This window comes from Elephantulus edwardii, unplaced genomic scaffold (assembly GCF_000299155.1).
Source record: "Elephantulus edwardii isolate Elephantulus edwardi_28Jun2011 unplaced genomic scaffold, EleEdw1.0 scaffold00139, whole genome shotgun sequence".
Taxonomy (NCBI): Eukaryota; Metazoa; Chordata; class Mammalia; order Macroscelidea; family Macroscelididae; genus Elephantulus; species Elephantulus edwardii.
The window spans coordinates 7,677,953-7,699,446 of NW_006399889.1; the positions used below are offsets into that span (position 1 = coordinate 7,677,953).

Genomic DNA, 21,494 nt, shown 5'->3' on the forward strand with positions numbered 1-21,494 from the left:
TACAATCCCAGAGGTGCATGGTTCGAATCCACCAGATGCTCTGCCGGGGAAGGAGGGACAATCTCCTCCTGTACCAGTCAGATCTGATTTGACGGCACATGCACACAAAAATAATAATAATAAAAAAAAAGAACATGATTTCATTTAAGAATGGAATCTGATTAGCAAAGATGGTGTCTAGGATTGCGGTCCTCTGCACAATATCAAATTATGCGCTGAATTTAAGCCTTTGATTCCTCCCATTAAGATCAAGAAACCCAGAAAGTTGAGGGTGGACAGGCTCCTCCTCACAAGATGCCCAAAGTATGTTGACGTTTCACCATCCTTATCTCTAAGGAATATCTGATTACACTTCCCTCAAGCCAGCCATTTTGGCAAATTAATATGCAGATTTTTCAGCTTAATAATTTTCTTTTTAAAAAATTTATTTTATTAGTGTGTGTGTGTGTGTGTGTGTGTGTGTACTGTCAAATTGGATTTGACTGGTACAGGAGATTGCCCCTCCTTCTCCAGCAGAGCATCTGGTGGATTCAAACCGTGCACCTCTGGGATTGCAGTGCAGCTTCTTGCCACTAGGCCACCCGAGCTCCCTTCTGTTTAATACTTTGCAAATTATGTAAATATATATTTAATTATATGTCCATTTCTGTGTTTTAGGTAAACAGAAATGATGCCCAGTCAGCATATTTTATTGGCCTAATGATTAGCTTGGATAAAAAGTTTTCGTAAGTAGATGAAAACAATTTTACTTAGAACAGTGATGGGGTAAAAAATGTTCCTAGATTACTAATAAGATGTGTATCAAAGTCCAAGGTGGGAAGGAGAGGGAGCTGAGGAGGCTGAGGGTGGGGAGGGAGAAATCACAGGGTCACAGAGATGAGTGGGTGTAGGGAGGGTTAAAGGAATCAGGAAAGATCTAGTGGGTATCTGAGAAGATGGGGTTATAGTGGGCATAAATATATGATTCTAAATTTTATAAAGCACAATGTATGGAAATGATCACATGAAACACAACATGAATGAAGGAATGTGTGATATGCATTATATATTAATTTTGTATGCAAACCAATATAACAGAAAATGTTTTTTTAAAAAGAGTATTTGGGACTAAATGTCTAGCCTTATTTAAAAAAACTCCTAGAGACTTGTTTGTCTAAATATGTCTATTAAAATTGAACATGATTCTTAAGTTATAAAATATTTGAAAATACTAATTTGAACTAATCCTATTGGAACATTATACTTATCAAATTAATAACTTAAATTTTTATTTTGTTTTGTAAAACTTCACCTATCTATTCTTTAGGATGTCTTTGCCTGTAATTTATCCATAAGAAGACAGATTAGCCAGATATGACTCTGAATTTGTTTTAGAAGTCACAGTTTTTGCTTGTAGGGCTTTTGGTCCACGGACCTGAAGGACCCTTTCATATTGCCGGCTCCCTGCCCTAGCAGCGCTGCACTGAAGTACTTTTTCAGTCTCACAAAACACTGTCTTCATAGGACCAACTGTACTTTTTTCTCATTAGGTTAATGGGACCAGGGAAGACTTCAGGAGGGAATGAGGATTTTTTTGGTGCTTCTTCCTTTGTTCATTAATATATATATACTTCTTTGAGACTGAAGGGTAGATATGTATTCCTGGCTGTAGTTATGTATTTTAGTCACATATTTCATATGTGCATGATTGCCGTTTTTGACTAATAACAACCTAAACTTAGCTTATTCTTCCCCCCTTTTTTAAAAATTGAAATGTTAATGAAAATTTATAAAGAGCTTGGATTTACATTTATTCATTGTTCCACATTTTCCTCCCTGCCACTCCCCCACCCCAGTTTGTTTTTCTTTGGAAAAAAATTTCTTTCATTGTTAAACAGTACCCCCTCAGTCCACTTTACTGTGCAGCTCTTATTTTGGACTCTTGTCATGTCAATAGTACCCAATCATAGATTCCTTTTATACAGTTCTCTCCTTCATCTGTTTCAATGCCGTGTACATTATTTATCCCCCATGTCAGTCCTGTTTTATAACAGTGACATTATGCGGTATTTGTCTTTTTTGTGACTGAGATATTTCATTCAGCATAATGTCCTCCAGGGTCACCCATTATGTACAATATTTCATGAGTTCCTTGTTTTTCAGTGCTGCATTGTGTGAACATACCACAGCTTCTCTATCCATTTGTTTGTTGATGGGCACTTGGGTTGTTTCCAACTCTTTGCTATTGTGAACAAAGCCGTGATAAACATGGGTGTGCAGCTTATTATGTTTAAAGAACTGAAACTCTAGCTGCTCCTTAGGTCTGTGTTTCTTTTGCACAATGAAAGGGCCAATTTAAATGATCCCTAGGTCCCTTTCCAGCTGATAAGGTGTCTGAATTTCTAAAACCTCAGGAAACAAGAAATGACACACATGACTGAAGTGAATGCAGAATGAATGGGGTTAAAAAAATAAAAATAAACCAGTGAATAGGTAGTCTCCTGACACAATGCAGAGCTTCTGCTTCTCTATGGGTGTTTTTGTTTGTTAAGAATCAAGCCCAAGGAGTGCAAAGAAAGGAATTTTGCTTCTGGCCCACTTCTAGAGTAGAACTTGGATTCTCTATCCTGTTTCCCACTTAAAGAATAAGGTAACTTCTTCGTGGGAGAAGTAAGAAGACAAATTAGCCAAGGCATCAAGGTTGTTACAAAGGAAGACAGTAGAATGAACACATAAAGACTCAAGGAGTGTGGGGATTTTCCTGTCAGTCTCCTTTGATTCTCTTCTGTTCTTCAATCCTCCCTTCATCTTGACTGACTTGAGGTCTTGTCTCACTCCTCCCCCACCCAACTTCACTAGATTGTAGACAATTGTTCTCTTATTTGCACTGATGCAAAATGACTGCATTGTCTTTTCCAGGTGGATGGATGGAAGCAAAGTGGATTATGTGGCCTGGGCCACTGGTGAACCCAATTTTGCAAATGATGATGAAAATTGTGTAACCATGTATTCAAATTCAGGTAGGCAACATAATGATTTTTTTTTTTTTAAATTTGCCTTCTGGTGGGTTGTATCATTTCCTACATCCCTAGGTTACAATTAGCAAACTGTTTAATTCCATGAGGCAAGAAAAGGGGAAAAATAATGCTAATGCTTTCTAATACTAGAGCATAACTGTGTACAGTGTAAAGAGAAGATGGTTAGCATTTACTCTCATACATGATGTAAAACATAATTAATGAAAGACCTCATCTGATACGTTGCTCAGAAATTTAAATGGGAGGATATACATAGAACATTAAGCAGATATCTGTTAAATATAAACTCTGTTGTATTGCTGATGTTGTTGTGTACCTTTAAGTTGAATCCCACTCTATCTAACCTTCCCGTGGGTTTTCAGAGGCAGTAAATCACATAGGAGATTTCCAATTTTTCTCCCATGGAGCAGCTGGAGGATTTGAACCTCATGACTTTGGGTTGGCAGCAAAACTCCTTATCACAAAGCTACTAGAGTTTCCTTAATTTAAAGTTTAGATGTTAGTAAACTATTTTTAACTGTTTAGTTAATACATTTGAAACACCAAGTGCATGCTTACTTTATAGAAAGCACTCTGTCATGTTTTATCTTTTATTTTTTTACAAGATTATTGTTTGTTGACTCACAGGGACCATATGTACAACAGCTCTGAACCCTGCCATATTCTGAGCCAGTCTTACTGACTTCAACACACCTACCCCCCATTACTCTAGTTACTGTGTCAATTCATCCCATCTGGGGTCTTCCTCTCCAGCATTGTTTATAAACATAAACATGTGGCGGTTGTTGTTGTTATATGCTGTTGAGTCACCTGAGACTCATAGCCACCCTATGTAAAAGAGCTCTAAACCCTGCTCTATCCTGTGCCAATCTCACCATCTCTGCCATGTATACTTCCACCACCCTAATCACTGAATTGATCCATCTTGTCGAGGGTCTTCCTCTCCTGCACTGTTCCTCTACTCTCCCAAAGATGATGTTCCTCTCCAAGGACCAGTCCCTCCTTGCAACATGCCCAAATTATGTCAGATGAAGCTTCAGAATCCTTGCCTTCAAGGAACAGCCCAGCCTCACCCTCTCCAGCACAAACTTGTTTGTTCTCCTAGCAGTCCATGGTATATTCAACACTGTTCTCCCGCACCACAGCTCAAAGGCATCATTCTCTTTCTGTGACCCCTAGTCACTGTCCAACTCTCCGATGCGTAGCACACAATTGTGAAGACTATAGCATATTAAACTAATAATGTAATCTTCTGGTCTTTTGCAGGCTTGTGGAATGATGTTAATTGTGGTTATCCACATGCTTTCATTTGCCAGAGGCATAATAGCAGCATCAATGCCACAGCTATTCCTACCACACCTCCAGTGAAAGGTGGTTGTGAGGAAGGTTGGAAACTTTTCAATAACAAGGTATGAGAAGAAATAGTCCTAGCTTTGGCATTAATCAGTAAGGGAAATGACAGTATGAATTGTTCAACTCAAAATGATCCTTTACTTACCTCAGTAAATCACTTCAGATTTGTTTTTGTTAGAATAGGTAGATATTTCCAAGATAAATGCTCTGTAGAAACTCTGAGATCATCCTAGAAGATATTAAAATAGAGATATAACTTATCCCAAGGTATAGTATGATCCAGAAAATGTTGAAATGAGATTTTATGTGTCTAAAACCAACCAAGCAACCAACCAACCAACCAACCAAACAAACAACCCAACAGAAAAATCCCATTCTCTCTTGGATTGTGAGAAATTTCATGTCTAGTTATAATCTTTCTGAACATTTTTTTCTTTTTTATAGTCTTCGTTGTTGTTACCTGCTATTGAGTCAGAATTGATTCATAGCTTAACCTCCAGTGGGTTCTGAGAGGCTGACATGTGTACTATGTTTATTTATCTTTCTGCTTTAAAGCAGCTAGTAGATTTGAACCACCTGCTTTGCATTATCAGAGGCACTCCTTGCCACCAAGTCGCCAGACCTCCCCTCTATAGTCTTTAGCTAAACTCAATGTTTTGTGAGTGTTTCTTTTATCATGTATTTTTAAATTAACTTTATTGATATTTGAGTGAAAATTTACAAAGAAAATTGGATTTTCATTTAACAATGTATACACATTTTGTTTTGTGATATTAATTACAATTCTTACAATGTTACTGCATTTATTTTATTTTCTTCAAGTTTCCCATTTCCATCTGTCCCTTTTTTCCTGTATCTTCTTGTCTGAGCTTTATCCCCAGCAAGTGCTGCCCCTTTGATCTTGTAAGGTTGCTTGTTCTAAGCAGTGTATTCCTCCCTGGTGTTATTGATCACCTTATAGGCCTGTTTGTGGGATGATTTCCCTTCCAGTCTTGAAGGGTGATGAACAGCTGGGGTTCCACTGGTCTCTAACAGACAAGTAATCCTGACTTTTTATAAAAACTATGTTGAGTTCAATGATCCCTTTGAGAATAGTTGTCTATAGTAGTTGGGTACCAATGAGTTCTTCTGGACTCAGAGTCATAGAGACTAAAATTCACATTATCCATTTGTTCTTAGACTAATAGTCTTTTATTTTCTTCACTCTTCTTCACTCCAGATAAGGAGAGACAAATAATTGCTACCTTAGATGACCTCTTGAAACCTTTTAAGATCCTAGTCATTACTCCACAAGTAGTATAAGGAACACTGTGTGCTTTGTAATGCCAATTAATCTCGGTGTATCTACAATCCTGAGCCTCCAGGCCCAGAGATTCATTCATTCAAGGTTAAGACTAAGACATTGCCATCATTTTACTCCCATTTACTCTGCTATATTTGTGGAGCTATTTATAACCTATGTAGTAAATAGAAATCTAGTTTGCCAAACTCTATCTTTTAGGAATGTGTGGGGTTTTTCTCCCCCTCACATTTTTTTTAACTTACATTTATTTCAGTGCTTGAGAATCTTTGGATTTACTGAAGAAGAAAGAAAAAATTGGCAAGAAGCACGAAAGGCTTGCATAGGATTTGGAGGAAATTTGGTATCCATACATCAAGAAAAGGAGCAAGGTATGTGGGCTGTTTTCCAATTTATGACACATTTAATTGTGGGTTTTGTAATAAAATGATAAGATACTAAAAATTGTTTTTAAAAATTGACAGGGTACTGCTGATAGTAAATGATTTTCTTTTTCTTTTTACTTTCCAGAGTGAAAAGTAGGTAGAGAAAAAAGTTTATTGATAACCATTATTTTGTAGACATTTTACATGTAAAGTTTTTTTACTATGTAACAATTCTGTTAATTAGATATTACCTTCATAATATAAATAAGGGAACCTCTTTCTTGGATTGTGAGGAAGTCAGAGAGTCTTGGGTCAAGAGGTTTTCCTGGTAAACTGTAGAGTTGACTATCAAACCTAGAGTTGTCCAACCTTAAATCCCAGCCCCTTCCTACCAAGTTAGTTTGCTCTTCAAATAGCCAAAGAATTTAATGGTTCTGGAAATAAAATGATGCATTCCTCCTCCTCTCTCCCCCCATTAACTGAACTTCTAATACCTTTATAAGTTACCTTATAAATGCAATATAAGAATATAATGAACATCCCATGGACTGCCAAAAGAACAAATATGTCTTAGAGAGTGCAGCCAGAGTGTTCTTTGGAGGCAAAGATGATGAGACTTTGCATTGAATACTTCCAGCATATTTCTGGGAGGGCTATTTCTTGGAGAGGGACATGATGTTAGGAAAAGTAGAGGGTGTGCAAAGGAGAGGAAGACCCTCAACCAGGTGGGTTGACACAGTGACTGTCACAATGGGCTCTAATGTCAGGAAATGTGAGGATGGCACAGGATAGGTCAGGGTTCAGATCTGTTGTTCACAGGGTTGCTATGAGTCCTACTTAACTCAATGGCACCTAACAACAAAAAATAATACAATAAAAATGATAGTTCAAAAGCAAACCTTGAACAAATTGAGAAAAATGTTTTTGATGAAACAAGATTAAGCTAAAATTTTGAAGAACTATCTCTGTAACTGGTAGATTATAGTCATGATAATAGCATTGTCAAAGAAAAGGTGCTTATTTTGCATGTCATTGGCCATATGTGAAGACTGTGGTGGTGGTGGTGGTGTTGGGTGTCATTGAGTCAATTATAACCTATATTGATCCTATGAACAACAGGTCTGAACCTTGTGTAGCTAAACCCAAGTTTATGAATCATCACTGTAAGAACCAAACGAGATTAAACTATAGAAACCATGGCATGTGAAGAATGTTTGAGAGACTATTAAGGCTCAAAAGATAAGATATACATCCTGAAGGATGACCTAGAAAAAAAAGTGAAGGAATATTTAAAATCAATGAGTAGACATTATAGAGAAACTCAGTTCAAAATGAGGAGGTAGCTCTAACCAGTAGAACTAACTGATTAAGTTGCACTGTGAGGAAGGTGAGTTTTCTAAAAGGCTTTAAAAATGCTTAAACATGAAAGTGGCCAGAGGGATACTATAGAGTCACATATATTGATTGGTATGTACGCATGAGAGATGCCCGATATATGTTCATTGTAAACATGAATTTATAAGCATTTTCTAAAAGAGAGATACAGACTTAGATAAGCTTTATATTCCTTTTTAGTTTTGAGAAGGTTTTTAATTCCAAAATCATTCAGTGAAAATAAAGGATACATTTCAAAAATTGTAAGAAGCATGAAAGATGCTAGAATCCTGTATGGCTCTTTCCCACATGCTTATGATCCTTTTAAACGGCTTCATGTTCTTCTAGAACACAGTGTACAAGAAATCATCCAAGCTTTCTCAGAGAACCTTTGACAAGTTCAGGAACTTGCCAGACACTCAGAAAACGGTCAAACCATAACACACATTAAAAATTGTAGGAATACAACTTCACATTTCTCTAACTGGCCTACCACATTTTGGGCTTAGCTATCCAGCAGAGAAACATAAGAATTGATTTCCTCTCTTAGCCACAAAGTGCTGATTCCTAGCATAGCAAAATTAGAACCTGGGCAATAGAAATGTGCAGAAGGAAACAATTTTCAGATAAAATAACATTATTCCTGGCAAAAAAGGCACACATTGTTGATTTCTTACTGTGGTTGTTGGCAGGAAAAAAGTCAGCGCTGAAAATATTGGCAGGTAGAGCTTTTCCACATCTCATTTCAGATTGAGGATCAAGCAAAAGTTGTGTTCTTTTTTAGGAAACAAAATAAAATAAAAATAAATCTCTAGCTCTTTGTGCTTCTTTCTGAAAATTGTTACAAGAATTTGTTTTGTTTTTTATTTTGGCTCTTCTGTGAAGTTGCTTGTTTGTAAAGAAACAGATAATCATGTTACTGGGGACTTTTATCTATTGTGAATTTTCTATTAGCAACCCTAAGTACTTAGTAATTTCATTTCCTTTGTTCATTCAGGAGACATGGCTAAGATTAAGTGTTTGCAAATTGGTGTCCCACAGCATAGATGCTCACCCATGTGGCATGTATTTTGTAGTTAGCTGCCTCTGAGTTGACCCCCACGCATGGCAAGCCCGTTGTTTTCATAATTCGTCCTGCTAAGATTAATAGCAGACTGTTTATGGGAAGTCTCAGGTCGACATAGTCCCAAATGCTTAACCAGCTGTATGTGTCCGTAATTTCTAAAACGAACAGCTCCATCCGTGGCTCAGTTCCCCAATTCCTCTATGACCCTTGGGTCCAGATTCTCTAGAAGGTCTCCCAGAGACTCAGACCTGTCAGGGGAATGAGTCACGTGACCATAGATATGCAGGCTCATTTTGGAGAAGCTGGTGAGCCACGGGCCAGGATCCTGTAGCCTGTCACTTGGGGCACAGCTAAGTGGTGACGGTGGGTGGTGCAGGCTGGTGGTGCAGGCTGGTGGTGTAGAGACTGGTGAGCAGCTGGAAGACATGTCTCAGGCAAGCAAGCTTTTTCAAAGGAAAAAGCCACCTGGCGCTGAGGTCCCATAAGTTTATCCAAGCCTTTAGTAGGGGGCTTGTTTCTCACCCTAATCCTTTGTCCTTAATACAAGAATTACTTTCGTACAAAATGAACAGTTAATCACTATCTGGAAAAGACACCTGAAAGACAAACCTTAGATACCCCGACCCATGCACCATGAAACCAAATGTTTCTTGGTTTTGTGCTGTCTCCCTGATTGATTGTGGATGGCACTATTGTGCTTATAGAGTTATCATTGGCTGATTCCCCGCAACCCCCACATCCCCAGTAGATCTTCAGGTCTTTTGTTCTAGTGCTTCTTAGTTTGGAAGATCCAACTAAAATCTGATCAGCATCACAGCAACATGCAGGCCCCCATTGAAAGATAGGTGGTGGGAAGGCGAATTGCATCTCAACATAAAGAAATAAAAATCTTCACTGCTGGACCAAGCGACATTGTGATTAATGACAAGGATAGAGTATTAAAAAACAAAGATGTCACTTTTATTAGGATGCTGCTGACCAAAGCCACGATATTTTTATTCGCTGCTCTGGTAGCCTTGTGTCAAGAAGCTGCTCTGCAATCCCGAAGGTACATAGTTTGACGCCACCAACTGCTCCACGGAAGAAGAATGGGCAATCTGCTCCTGTGCAATTAACTGCCTCTGAAAAATCCGCTGGAGGGTCAGCTCTGGGTTGGTTCTGACTCCATGGTACACAATAGCAACAATATACGCATCTGGAGGCTGGGATATGATTAAGGAAGACTGAAGAAGAGTTGATGTCTTTGGATCTTGTTGTTGGCAAATAATATAAATATCTTGCAGAAGGTAATTTAAAAGTTACTTAAACAGTACAGCGAAAGGGAATCACCAGGAATTCAAGCTGGATTCAGTGTGACCATCAGACAAGAGATATCATTGTTTATATCCAATGGATCTTAGCTGGAAGCAAAGAATACCAGAAAGATGTTGTTTATGTTTTTTTGACTATACAAGCATTCAAAAGTATGGATCAGAATAAATGGGATGGCCTTGACAAGAATAGGAATACCAGAATATTTAATTGTGCTCATGTGGAATCTGTACATAGCTCTAGTAGCAGTCATTTGACCAGAACAAAGGGATGCTGCTTGGTTTAAAATCAGGAAATGTGTATGTCAGAGTATTATATTTTCATCCTATCTATCAAATATGTATGTTGAATTAGTAATCCAAAAAGATAGACTATATTGTGAAGCATGTTGCATGAGGACTGGAGGAAGACTTTTCAACAACTGGCAATTAGCAGGTGATACAACCTTCGTTACAGAAAATGAAGATAGAGGACTTACTGAAGAAACTCAGAGATTTCAGTATGGATTACACTTCAGTATAAAGAAAACAAAAATATTCACAACTAGGACAACAATACTGAAGTTAAGGATTTCATTTGCTTGGATCCACATTTAACACTCATGGAAGTAGCAGTCAGGAATTCAAATGGCATGTTGCATTGTGCAAAACTACTACTGAGCTCGTACCTCAGAGAGGGCACCAAAAAAAAAAAAAGAACAAGGGTATTACCTTATAGACTAAGGTGTGTCTGGCCTAGGCGTGGTATTTTCAATTGCTTCAAATACATATGAAAGTTGAGCCTAAGGGGGGGTGGGGAATGATGCCTTTCAATTGTGGTGTTGGTGATGTGTCCAGGAAGAACTGTAGCCAGAAAATATTGTAGAGCAAGGATGTGAGTCTACATTTCACATATTTTGGGCAGTTATTAGGTGAGGTGAATCCCTGGGGAATAACATAATGCAGGAAAAGTAAAGAGTCAGTGAAAATTAAGGAAGACACTCAACAGGAAGGAGTAACAACACAATGACTGTAACCTCTGGCTTAAGCACAGTAGAGACTGTGAGGAGGTGTCAACAGGCTTCCATTCTCCTGTTTGCATTTTGTCTCACACACTTTGAGTTGGTATCAGGAGACACAACTTTTTGGAGAAGGATTTCATACTTGGTAGAGAGCCATTGAAAAAAAAGGAAGAATTTCATTGAGATGGATTGACACGGTGACTGTGACAATGGGCTCAAGCTCAGCAAGAATTTTGAGAATATTGTAGGATCTGGCAGTATTTTGAGGTTCTTTATAGGCAGCTCTGATAGCCTAGAGTTAAGAAGCTGTGCTGCAATCCTGAAGGTATACAACTCAAATCCACCAGCTGCTCTGAGGAAGGATGGGCAATTTTCTCTTGTGCAATTAACTATGTTTGAAAATCTGCTGGAGGGTCAGCTATGGGTTCTGACTCAATGGCACACAGCAACAACATAGGCTTAAGCATAGTGGAGATTGTGATGGGGCTAATTTTCTATGTTTTATATAAGATTGCTATGAGTCAGAGTTGACTCAATGGGGCCTGATAACAAAATTACTTGACCTGACCTTATAATATAACTTCTAGATACTTGAGGCCATCTTGTCTACCCTAAATTTGATAAAAAAAGAAAGAGGCCGTATTTATACTATTGTCTCTGAATTCTCTGTGTCTTCTTGCCTTATGATGTGATCATTTTAAATCCAGTTGAATCCTTGCCCAAGCACACTCCATACAGAGCACTGAGCTCGAGGAACTGATCACCTCAAGAGGAATCCCAGTCCAGTAGTTCTTCTAGCTCTTCACAAGTATTATAACTCAAGAACCTCATACTTCTGGCTTTGGCAAATAGTTTATATTTCTAGAAATTTTCTAGGACCAGAACTCTTTCCTACTAATTTTAATTAGCATGTTTTACTTATAACCCAGGACAATTTCTAACCTATATATTGATTTTCTATTAGGAAAAAGTACCTGTTCCTTTGGATTGTATCCAAACGTAGCCAGATCAAGGTGTCCTAAATGGAGAGTAGGGTGAGGGATGGAGGGATTTCAGTTTCTTCTGCCCTCATTGGCTGAGTGCCCTTGAACAGGACACAAATTGTACTATCATTTGCTGTGACAGAGGCAACAAAACAAAACACAAATAAAAGCAATCTGGAATTTTATTTTGAGGAAATTTGACATCCAAAGCTGAAGTTACAACTTTTCTTTATGATAAATGCATTTGAAGAATAATAACAGTAATCAAAACAATGACATAAATGACATTCAGTACTTTGAAATGAACATATTTTGGCTACTACTTACATTTTGTGTATTTTCCTCAATGTTTCAATTTATTTTGTGCAACTTTCTTCCAGCATTTATTACCTATAATATGAAGGGGTCCAATTTTAATGCCTGGACTGGGCTGAATGATGTCAATTCAGAGCATACATTCCTTTGGACAGATCAGCGGGGAGTACATTATACAAACTGGGGGAAAGGTTATCCTGGTGGAAGAAGAAGCAGTTTGTCTTATGAAGATGTAAGTATCAGTTTCTCATTACTTCTCTAGAAAGTCATCATGCTTAAAAGTTATCATAGCAGTGATTAGCCAGCCATCTACTGAACTTCTACAAGAAGATTCCTTGATCTGATGAATTCTTGCATATTTTAATTGTTTGAGATTCCATCTTCAGGGAACTGATATAAGTTCAATTAAGAATTCATAGCTTTGATTTCGCATGTGGAAGAGAAAGTAAATGTTAATTTAGGAAGTAAGGAATCCTACTTTATTCCATTTATCTTTATTATAGTTTTCTAGTATCTTCTTTCTTTCATTACTGTACCCAAACTCTTGAAGCTACTGTAGTATTTGGGATGTAGGTCTGGGAGTTTTCACTACTTTATAAGATTATCAAGCATATTTTGGGCATGTTGCAAGGAGCGACCAGTCCTTGAAGAGGGACAATATGCTTAGGAAGATGGAGGGATAGTGCAGGAGGGGAAGACCCTTGATGAGATGGATTGACTCAGTGACTGGGGTAATGGGTTGTAGGTGTGTTGGAGATGGTGAGGTTTCCTTAGTATAGAGCAGGGTTCGGAGCTGTTGTACATAGCTTCACTATGAATCGCAGGTAACTTGATGGCACATAATAACAACAAAGGATTGTCATCATCATTACTACTGAGAGAACATTTATAGAGTGCTTACTGTTTGCCAGGCACTGTGTTAAGTGCCTTTGTGTATTAACTTAATAGTCAATCTGTTACTTCTTTTATCCTTACATAGCCAATAGTCCACCACTGGGGAAAAAACCTAAAAGGAGTTTACACATAGGCTTGACTGGAGAAGTTATGTTCTTATATATTAAAGAATAGTAATGAACAACAACCTATATTTCTGGCTACCCTAATGACCTCTTCCCAGGACCTATTCTCTTACCTTAAATAAAACTAAAGGCTACATTTAAGATTAAATTACCAGTTGCATGTTGAATTATTTCTGTTTCCTCTTTATCACCAGGACTAGACAAATGTGAAAGTGGGCTAGATGGATCAAATATGTTCTACATAGAAGGAATGCCAATTTCAGAAGAAAAATAATGAGCCTGACTTAGATAGTATTTACGAGGGGGAAAAGTAAAATATTAAAGCAATTGTAAAGAATAAAAGTGAAAAGCACTGTGTTTTGGTTGAGGTGGGGTTTAGAGATCGGCACACTTTCTGTAAAGAACCAGCTAATGAGTTGGGCTTGGAGTGCATATGGTGATGCAAATGATTAACATGGTCAGTTCTACCTGAAAGGTTGGAGAGTTGAATCTACAGAGACACCTCAGGAGAGAGGTCTGGTGACCTACTTCTAGGTAATAGGCCCTTAAAAACCTTTTGGAGCTTAGTTCCTCCATTCTAACATACCTGAGGTCACTAGGACTGCGAATGTACTGGATGACAAATGGTTTTAGTTTGTAGGCTCAAATGTCTCTCTTATAACTACCCAGCTATTATAGTGTAAAAGCAGCCATAGGCGCAATGCAAAAGAGTGTGGGTCTGTTCCCTGTTAACTTTATTTATAAAACCAAGGGGTAGACCTTCAGCTCTAGTTTTATGACCTCGGGTGGAATAGTAGCTTCATTGATGGAAACAGATTGCAATTGCATTCTTTTATGTAAAGGACAGATTTTAGCACACTAAGGAAAGGCATAAGTTAATGGAGGTTAAGTGCATGTGAATGAGACAAAGAAATCAAGAATGTATCAGTACATATGACAATGGAGTAAATGGACCCCAAACATGAATGACTGATGGAGTATTATATGTGTGTGTGATTGTGTGGTCGAGGAACACACACACACACACGCACACACACACACTGAGAGAAAGGAGATGGAAAGAAGAGACTGAAGGAGAAGATGTGCATTTTATGCATATCAAGCTTCTAAAGTAAGAGAGAGACATGGAAGGAAGACAGAAGTGAAACAACTGATTAAACCTCAAATTCCTGTTCTGTGGAGCCTGGTGTAGCTATTGGTATAATGCATGGACTTGTACCTGCTAGAAACACCCAGAAGCCAGCTTCTGTGTCCATGCCCCTAGTCACCTATAGTGATAGGAGTGACGCAGTTTATTGAAGGTCAACTCTATCTGGACTGATTCTCTGACCCACCTGCACGAGAACACAGTAACACAGCTGGTTTGAACAGTAAGATAACTATTTTATCTCATATTGCAGAACGTCCAGCGTTAGAGAAGATAATTACCATATTTCATTGAACAGAAAAGATTTCATTGATTTAAAAATTCATACTGAATAAGACCATTATTGTAGAAATAGATAACTAGTAAAACATTTATGAGGCTCTAAGGGGGGGAGGGTAGGAGCAGAGGATGGACAGGGGCGTAATCATGGGGTCAGCAGAAGGTCAGCTAAGGATCAGTTCCAACTTGATGGTACACAACAACAACAATTATGAGATGGGCTTTAATTTCAATAAGTTAATTTATATAAAGTACTTAAACATGTTGGCTATTGTAAGTATAAAATATGATTATAATAACTGTGAGGTTAAATGAACCCAACATAGGAGATAATAAAATTTCTTTTCTAATACTAGATGATAGAAGTTCTGTGTCTTTGTTATTTTTTACTTCTAGGAAAACTATGATTTATGAAAGCTTGAAATGTAAAACTGATAAAAGAGCCCTAACCTGTAAGATTGTAAAGGAAAGCTTTCAAGCTATACAAGCACTTACCTATGAACTGATAAATAACTTTGTATATTAAGTTAGCAATAAGAAATAGAAAGTGTATATATTTTTCTTTCTTTCTAGGCTTAGAGAGTGAGAATACATATGGAGAGGACATTATATTCTCCTAATCTATTTATTTCCTAAATTTTGGTAGTGATTTATAAAATTTATGACTTGGGGGCCTCTCAGGCCTATAGTTAAAATTTATTATCCAAACTTATTTCGTTTATTGAATTCAGTTATCAAGGGTTTAGATGTGAGGGAGCACACGTGAAGTTGGTGTAGCAGCATGAAATGTAATGATAGGTTAATAATATGGGAAAACAATTTGGAAGATCTTAACATTTTTAGATTGTCGTCAATGAGCGGTTTAAAAACTATGAGTGAATGAATTGAAAATATTGCTGATTCATACTTGTTTTCTCTACAAATGTACAGGCTGACTGTGTTGTTCTTATTGGAGGCAAATCAAGGGATGCTGGAAAATGGATGGATGATACTTGTGACAGTAAGAGAGGCTATATATGCCAGACCCCGCCCAGTAAGTGCTGCCATAACGTCTGTGACAGCTAGGTCTTTAATCTTTTTTTTAAAAAAACTCAAACAGTTTTATGTGGGTTTGCTTGATTATCATTTAAAGTTTTTTTAAAATCTCATTTAAATACATGTTACAGATAAAAAGAGTGTCATTTTGTATAGTTTATTGAATACGCTGCTTACATAATGCCTAACAGTTTTGTAAGGATTAAATCAGAAGTTTATTTCCCCCCCAATTTTGTTAAAAAATTAGGGTGTTTGCATACTAGTAGCTTAAAAAAAAAAGTCAGGAGTACTTAATTTAGTTCAGCTCGTGATATGAGAACCATTGGCACAAAGGATCATGAATGACCTGTCAGTTATTCTATTTTTCTGTCTCAAGAAAAAGAAGTATCTGATCCGAGTTATATTTTTCACCTCAAGAAGCCTGAGTTTTGTTAAATGAAAAGAAAATAGAGGGACAGTGCAAGAGAGGAAGACTCTTGATGAGAGGGTTTGATTCAGTGACTGGGGTAATGAGGATAGGTGTGTCAGAGACAATAAGATTGGCACAGGATAGAGCAGGGTTCAGGCTTGTTGTACACAGGGTCGCTATGAGTTGCAGGTGACTTGACAGCACATAACAACAACAACAACAACAACAAATTTTTAGGAAGAAAATGGGATAGATGAACTAAGTTTCCTAGCCAGTTGTGAAAATAATTCTTTGTTGATTTTATTTAATAAATCTACATGAAGCCCTGTACTTGTTTGCCCACTAAAATGTGGGTAGTTTGAACCCACCAGTTGCTTTGCAGGAGAAAGATTAGACAATTTGTTTCCTTAAAAATCTAGCACGTTGGAAACCCTATGGAACAGATTTCCCCCCCACCCCGGTCCATGGAGTGACTACCTACTGTTTGAAGTAGACTCAGCAGCAATGCATTATTATTTAAGTTTTAGATGATGTGATTCGGCCTCTTATTAAAACACACACACACACACATTTGGTCAGCAGTTGGGGCTGGAATCCAGTTTGGAAGTCTCTGCAGCAGCCGGATTCTATAGAGGCTTGTTTGCTGGTACTTGTGAGGATTAGGGTGGAATGTTGACTCACTAACAGCTATGAGATGGTGTGATCCGGCCTCCTATTTAAAAAACACATTTGGTTTTTCTATTGTTTTTGGTCAAGTATTCTTCTAAGTGGCATAGCACTGGTCTGTGTATTGCTGTACAGAGGTAACTCATGGTTGCTGTGATGCTAAACACTGTGACACTGATGTGTCTAATGTGATAATGGTTACCCACAATGGACAGTGTTTGGTGGAGCTTTTCGATTAAAACAAGCTTGGAAAAAGGAGTGGCATCCGCTTCAGAAATGGCTTGCCTCGGGAAACTCTAGGAACATGGAGAAATGACAAATGTTATACAAGTGTTCAGGTCTTTCTTTCATGGGTTCACTATGAGTTGTCTATGACTCAATAGCACTTAACAACAACAACAACAAGAAGTATATATATATATACACACGCGCACACACACACATATATAAAAATATATATATGTGTATATATGTATATGGAACTCTCAAGGTGTAGTTTTTATACTGCTAACCAAAGGAACAAATGTCTCCTTTGGTACAAAACCACCTATGTCTCTGAAGGAGAAAGATGGCTAGTCTCCTATTAAGATTTCATTCCCCCCCCCCATATCTAAAATTCAATGACATTGCTGTTACAGAGCCATCACCACTCCCTGTTTAGAATTTTTTCCACCTTCCTTAACAGAAGCTCAGGAGCTCTGGTAGCATAACATTTCAATTAGATTTTTAACCAAAAGGTTCACATTGGAGAATGATGGACATTCTTCTTCTGTAAAGATTTATAGTCTTTGGAACCTGGCAGGAGGTTACTAAGAGTTGGAGTTAAGTCCACAGAAGTAGATGTTGGTATAGATCGCAGAAACTCAGTGCCCTCTGAGCACTGACTCCCTTTACCTCCTCCTAATAAGATTATTCTACATACATACACTGCCCCCCTTTTTGTGAAAGATCCAGAATAGGTAAATGTATGAAAATAGCTTGCTAGCTTTGTTTACCACTTTGCTAGCTTTGTTTACCACTCTCACTGGCCAGTGAAATTTTAATTAGAAAATTGTTGAGACAAGCTTGGATCCCGCTGAGGATCTCATAAGATATCCCCTTAGGATATCCCTTAGAACAGCATAAGACTGCTTGCTCAGTGTCGTAACGGCCTGGGTTGCTTGGTTTAATGATATTATACCAACACAAGATGGCAGCAACAGCAGAAAAAAGAGGGTGACTGCTTTTATTGATTGATTAATTGATTGTGATGTGTGTATGTGTGAAATGAAAGTTGTTGCTTTATCAGGCATATTCAAAAGTTTGGCTCTTATGTACTAACAGAAGGAAGAAAGTGTGTTAAGACTAAGTATAAAGTAGAATAGCTTGGAGAATTGGCCGAGCCAAAACTAGTAGTTTTCATACTCTCTGAGCTGCTCCAAGGATAGCTTTTTTCTTTTCTCAGAAGACAACTGATGTAATGCCTTTAGCTTATTTCCTGCCTGGTGTAGACTTCCCACAGACAGATTTTTTTTCTCTTGCATTCTTTCTCTGTCCCCTTCAGTCTCCGTTTATGAGTGTTCTGTTAAAGCTGTTGGCTAAATCCATCAATCACAGATTTAATCTCTTTAACAAAAGATGGTGTAGTCATTATGCCCTTAGTGAATATTCTAGGACATTTTTTCTTAGTTTGTACAATAATATTTCCAACTGCTTGAGTCCTGCTTTCATTTTTCACAGTTCAATTTAAGTCTGTTGTCTCTTGCATTTTACTGTATGTGGCAAAGAGAAACATGAGGTTCCTGTAAGATTTTACTTAGAAATTCCATCATCCAGACAGTCAAATTCATCATTTATTAGGTTCTACCTCCAATCAACATTTGGGCACAAGTCAGACAAGTTCTTTACCACTGCATTAAAAGCATCATCCTTCTTCCCTTGTCCAATCAATCGCATGCTCATCATTTTGTGTTAAAGCCTCATCAGAAGCAAATTTAATAGCTCTGGTGGCCTAGTGGTAAGAAGCTGCACTGCAAACCTGAAGGTGCATGTTTCGAGGCCAGGAGCTGCTCCACAGGAGAAGGATGGGAAATCTCCTCCTGTGCAATTAACTGCCTCTGAAAACCTGCCAGAGGGTCAGCTATGAGTCAATTCTGACTGTTTGGTACACACAACAAGTAACATTTTAGACCTGCAATTGCTGACATCATGTATACTCTCTAAGATGACAGAGATATTTAACTTTCCTGAATTTCTTCTGAGCCTTCACTAGAATTATCTTTGACGTTTATAATTCCACTAAGAGTCTCTCCAAGGCAATCAAAGGCTTTAACTAATGCTGTTGTTTGGTACCAAGGAGCTAACCATAACTCAGGGCGGTCCTGTGAACGACAGATCTGAACTCTGCCCCAACCTGCACCATCTTCATCATCTCTACCATGTACGAATCCGTTGTTACAGTTCCGGTGTCTGTCCATCTTCTCTTTCCCTGACCCTCTACCTTTCCCAGGAAAATGTCTTTTTTTCAAGAACTGACCCCTTCCAAGAACAAGACCAAATTATGCAATGCAAGTGTTTTTTAAAAGTTTTGACAGTAAGTGACTTAGAGAACAGGTAGGCCCAAAGCGTTGAGTACACACTCATGCTAGGAGATGGAGGAGGAAAGAAAAAAACAAACTTTGGCAATTATCAGTAAAAGTTAAGCTTCATCATGAAATAAACACAGTGCCTAGTTTATAACTTTATTCTGGAAGCTTCAGTCAGGGTGCTGCAGCAACAGTCCTTACTGGTGGAATCAAATAGATACAAATATATGCAAAGTTATGGGTGTGACAGACCAAACAGCAGGAAGGGGAGGAATAATGTTTTGACTATGTAGTGGGAAACAGAAAGTCCATTATTTATGACTGTGGCAATTCTTTCATTAAGTATAGGCTAGTCATTGGATTTTGGGTTTTGGTTTTTAGTCTGGAAACATGATCATATACTTACTTTAATATTCATAACACAGTTTGGAAAATTTCAAATTTAATTAAGCAGAATGATAGTATATAAACTTTGCTTTATTGTGCAAATTAATTCATGAAAACATTTTTAACACTTGGTGGTTCTGATTATCTTGACAATGCATGATACTTATGTACTGATTGGACTCCATTAATGTTTCTAGAAAATACTAATGAAAAGACTATTTTTTTATTTCAGACCCTTCTTTACCTGTTTCTCCAACAACAAAACCAACAGATGGTTTTATTAAGTATGGTGAAAGCAGCTATTCACTCATTCAATTCAAGTTTTCATGGTATGAAGCAGAAAATTATTGCAAAGCTCAAAATTCTCAAATTGGAAGCATTCTAGATCCCTACAGCAATGCATTTGTGTGGATACAAATGCAAAATTTGAAAACACCTTTGTGGATTGGACTGAATAGTAACTTGGTAAGATTCTAGAAATGTGAACAACTTGATAAATTATTGATAACTTGTGACTAAAATTGGTCCTCTTTCTGTTACAATTTGTGAATGGTGTCAAGCTAAACAAAATCTAATGTGTGTCTTCAAAAAGCTAGTAAGCTAAATATCTTTTTGGGGATAAATATCTTTTTGGGGAAAAATAAGAGACATTTAATTTGCTATCATTTTGGTTTTGAATATTAAGAGTGTATTTTATATATAAGCAATTTTTAAAACTCATTTGTTTCTTCCTAAGATCATGGTTACAACTATGCTGAGGGGATTTAAGAAGGCAGGCCAGAGCAACAATTGTTGAGTGATAGGATACTTTAAATTTTTAATGAAAAGCCATTTTAGAGTTCTTATAGGTCCTGAGATTGTGAAGCCTCTATCTACATATAAGAGAAATACTCATTGCAATAAATTGTCCTATATTCTGCAACAGAGAAAGAAAGGTTGAGAGACAACGGTTGAGAGAGGAATGAATGGGACAAGAACATAAGATTGGTATTACAGTTGTCAAAATGCTCTTACAATGAATCTTCTTCCAAGCCTCATGACCTTCCTCCATCCGTTTTCCATCCATCCACCAATCGATCCAGCAAACTTTCTAGCAGAAGAAACAGCTATCTCAATAAAGTAATTAAGGGAGGTAGCAGAAGAGAAGTGCATGTAAAATTCTGTGGGGTACAGCTTCTTAAAGAAAAGAGAACTATATAGATGTAGCTTAAAAAACCCAGACTCACTGCCATTAGGCTAAATTCAACTGGTAATGACCCTATGAGGTGAACCAGAACTGCCTTATAGTATTACCTCATCTGTAAACATTTATGGAAGGAGACTTTCTCATCTTTTTTCCTTCAGAGTGGAGAGTGGGTTCAAACCATTGACCTTTTGGTAACCAGACCGACTTTTAACTTACTGCATCACAAGGACTCCTAGGTGAGGCCTCTTGTTGTTGCTGTGTGCCATCAAGTCAGAACCAACTGACAGCTGACCCTCTACTGGACTTTCAGAGGCAGTTAGTGGCAAGAGAGGAGATTGCTCATCCTTCTCCCAGAGCATTTGATGGATTCTAACCACGTGATAGAAAATAAGGAAGGAATACCAAGAAGAGATAGAAAGACGTTTGGCATCAGACTTTATAGAACTTCTACGGACATGATTGTTATTGTATGTCTTCTAGTTAGAACTGACTCATAACTGACCCTTCAGTAGGTTTTCAGAGACTATAAATGGCAGGGGAGGAGAGCGTACATCTTTTTGCCACAAGGACATGATACAGAGAGAAAATGTACATTTTATATACAATTAGTAATATTTTTAAGTGAGAGAATACTTAAGCTTTTAGTTACTTAATGGTTTCTGGGATTAAATTTAGGGAGGAATAGAGCATACTTAGACTAGTGGATATAGCACTGAAG

The 21,494-nt window shown here is 37.7% G+C and overlaps 1 protein-coding gene across 1 annotated transcript in view; it reads left to right on the plus strand.

Annotated features, from left to right (window-relative positions):
• Positions 1-21,494, plus strand: part of MRC1 (mannose receptor, C type 1) — a 120,417-nt gene that overhangs the window by 88,679 nt on the left and 10,244 nt on the right. The window contains 7 exon segments of the mRNA XM_006894324.1: positions 619-725; positions 2,899-2,999; positions 4,284-4,426; positions 5,927-6,041; positions 12,150-12,316; positions 15,460-15,562; positions 19,823-20,055. Coding sequence (XP_006894386.1) covers positions 619-725; positions 2,899-2,999; positions 4,284-4,426; positions 5,927-6,041; positions 12,150-12,316; positions 15,460-15,562; positions 19,823-20,055 — 969 coding nt within the window.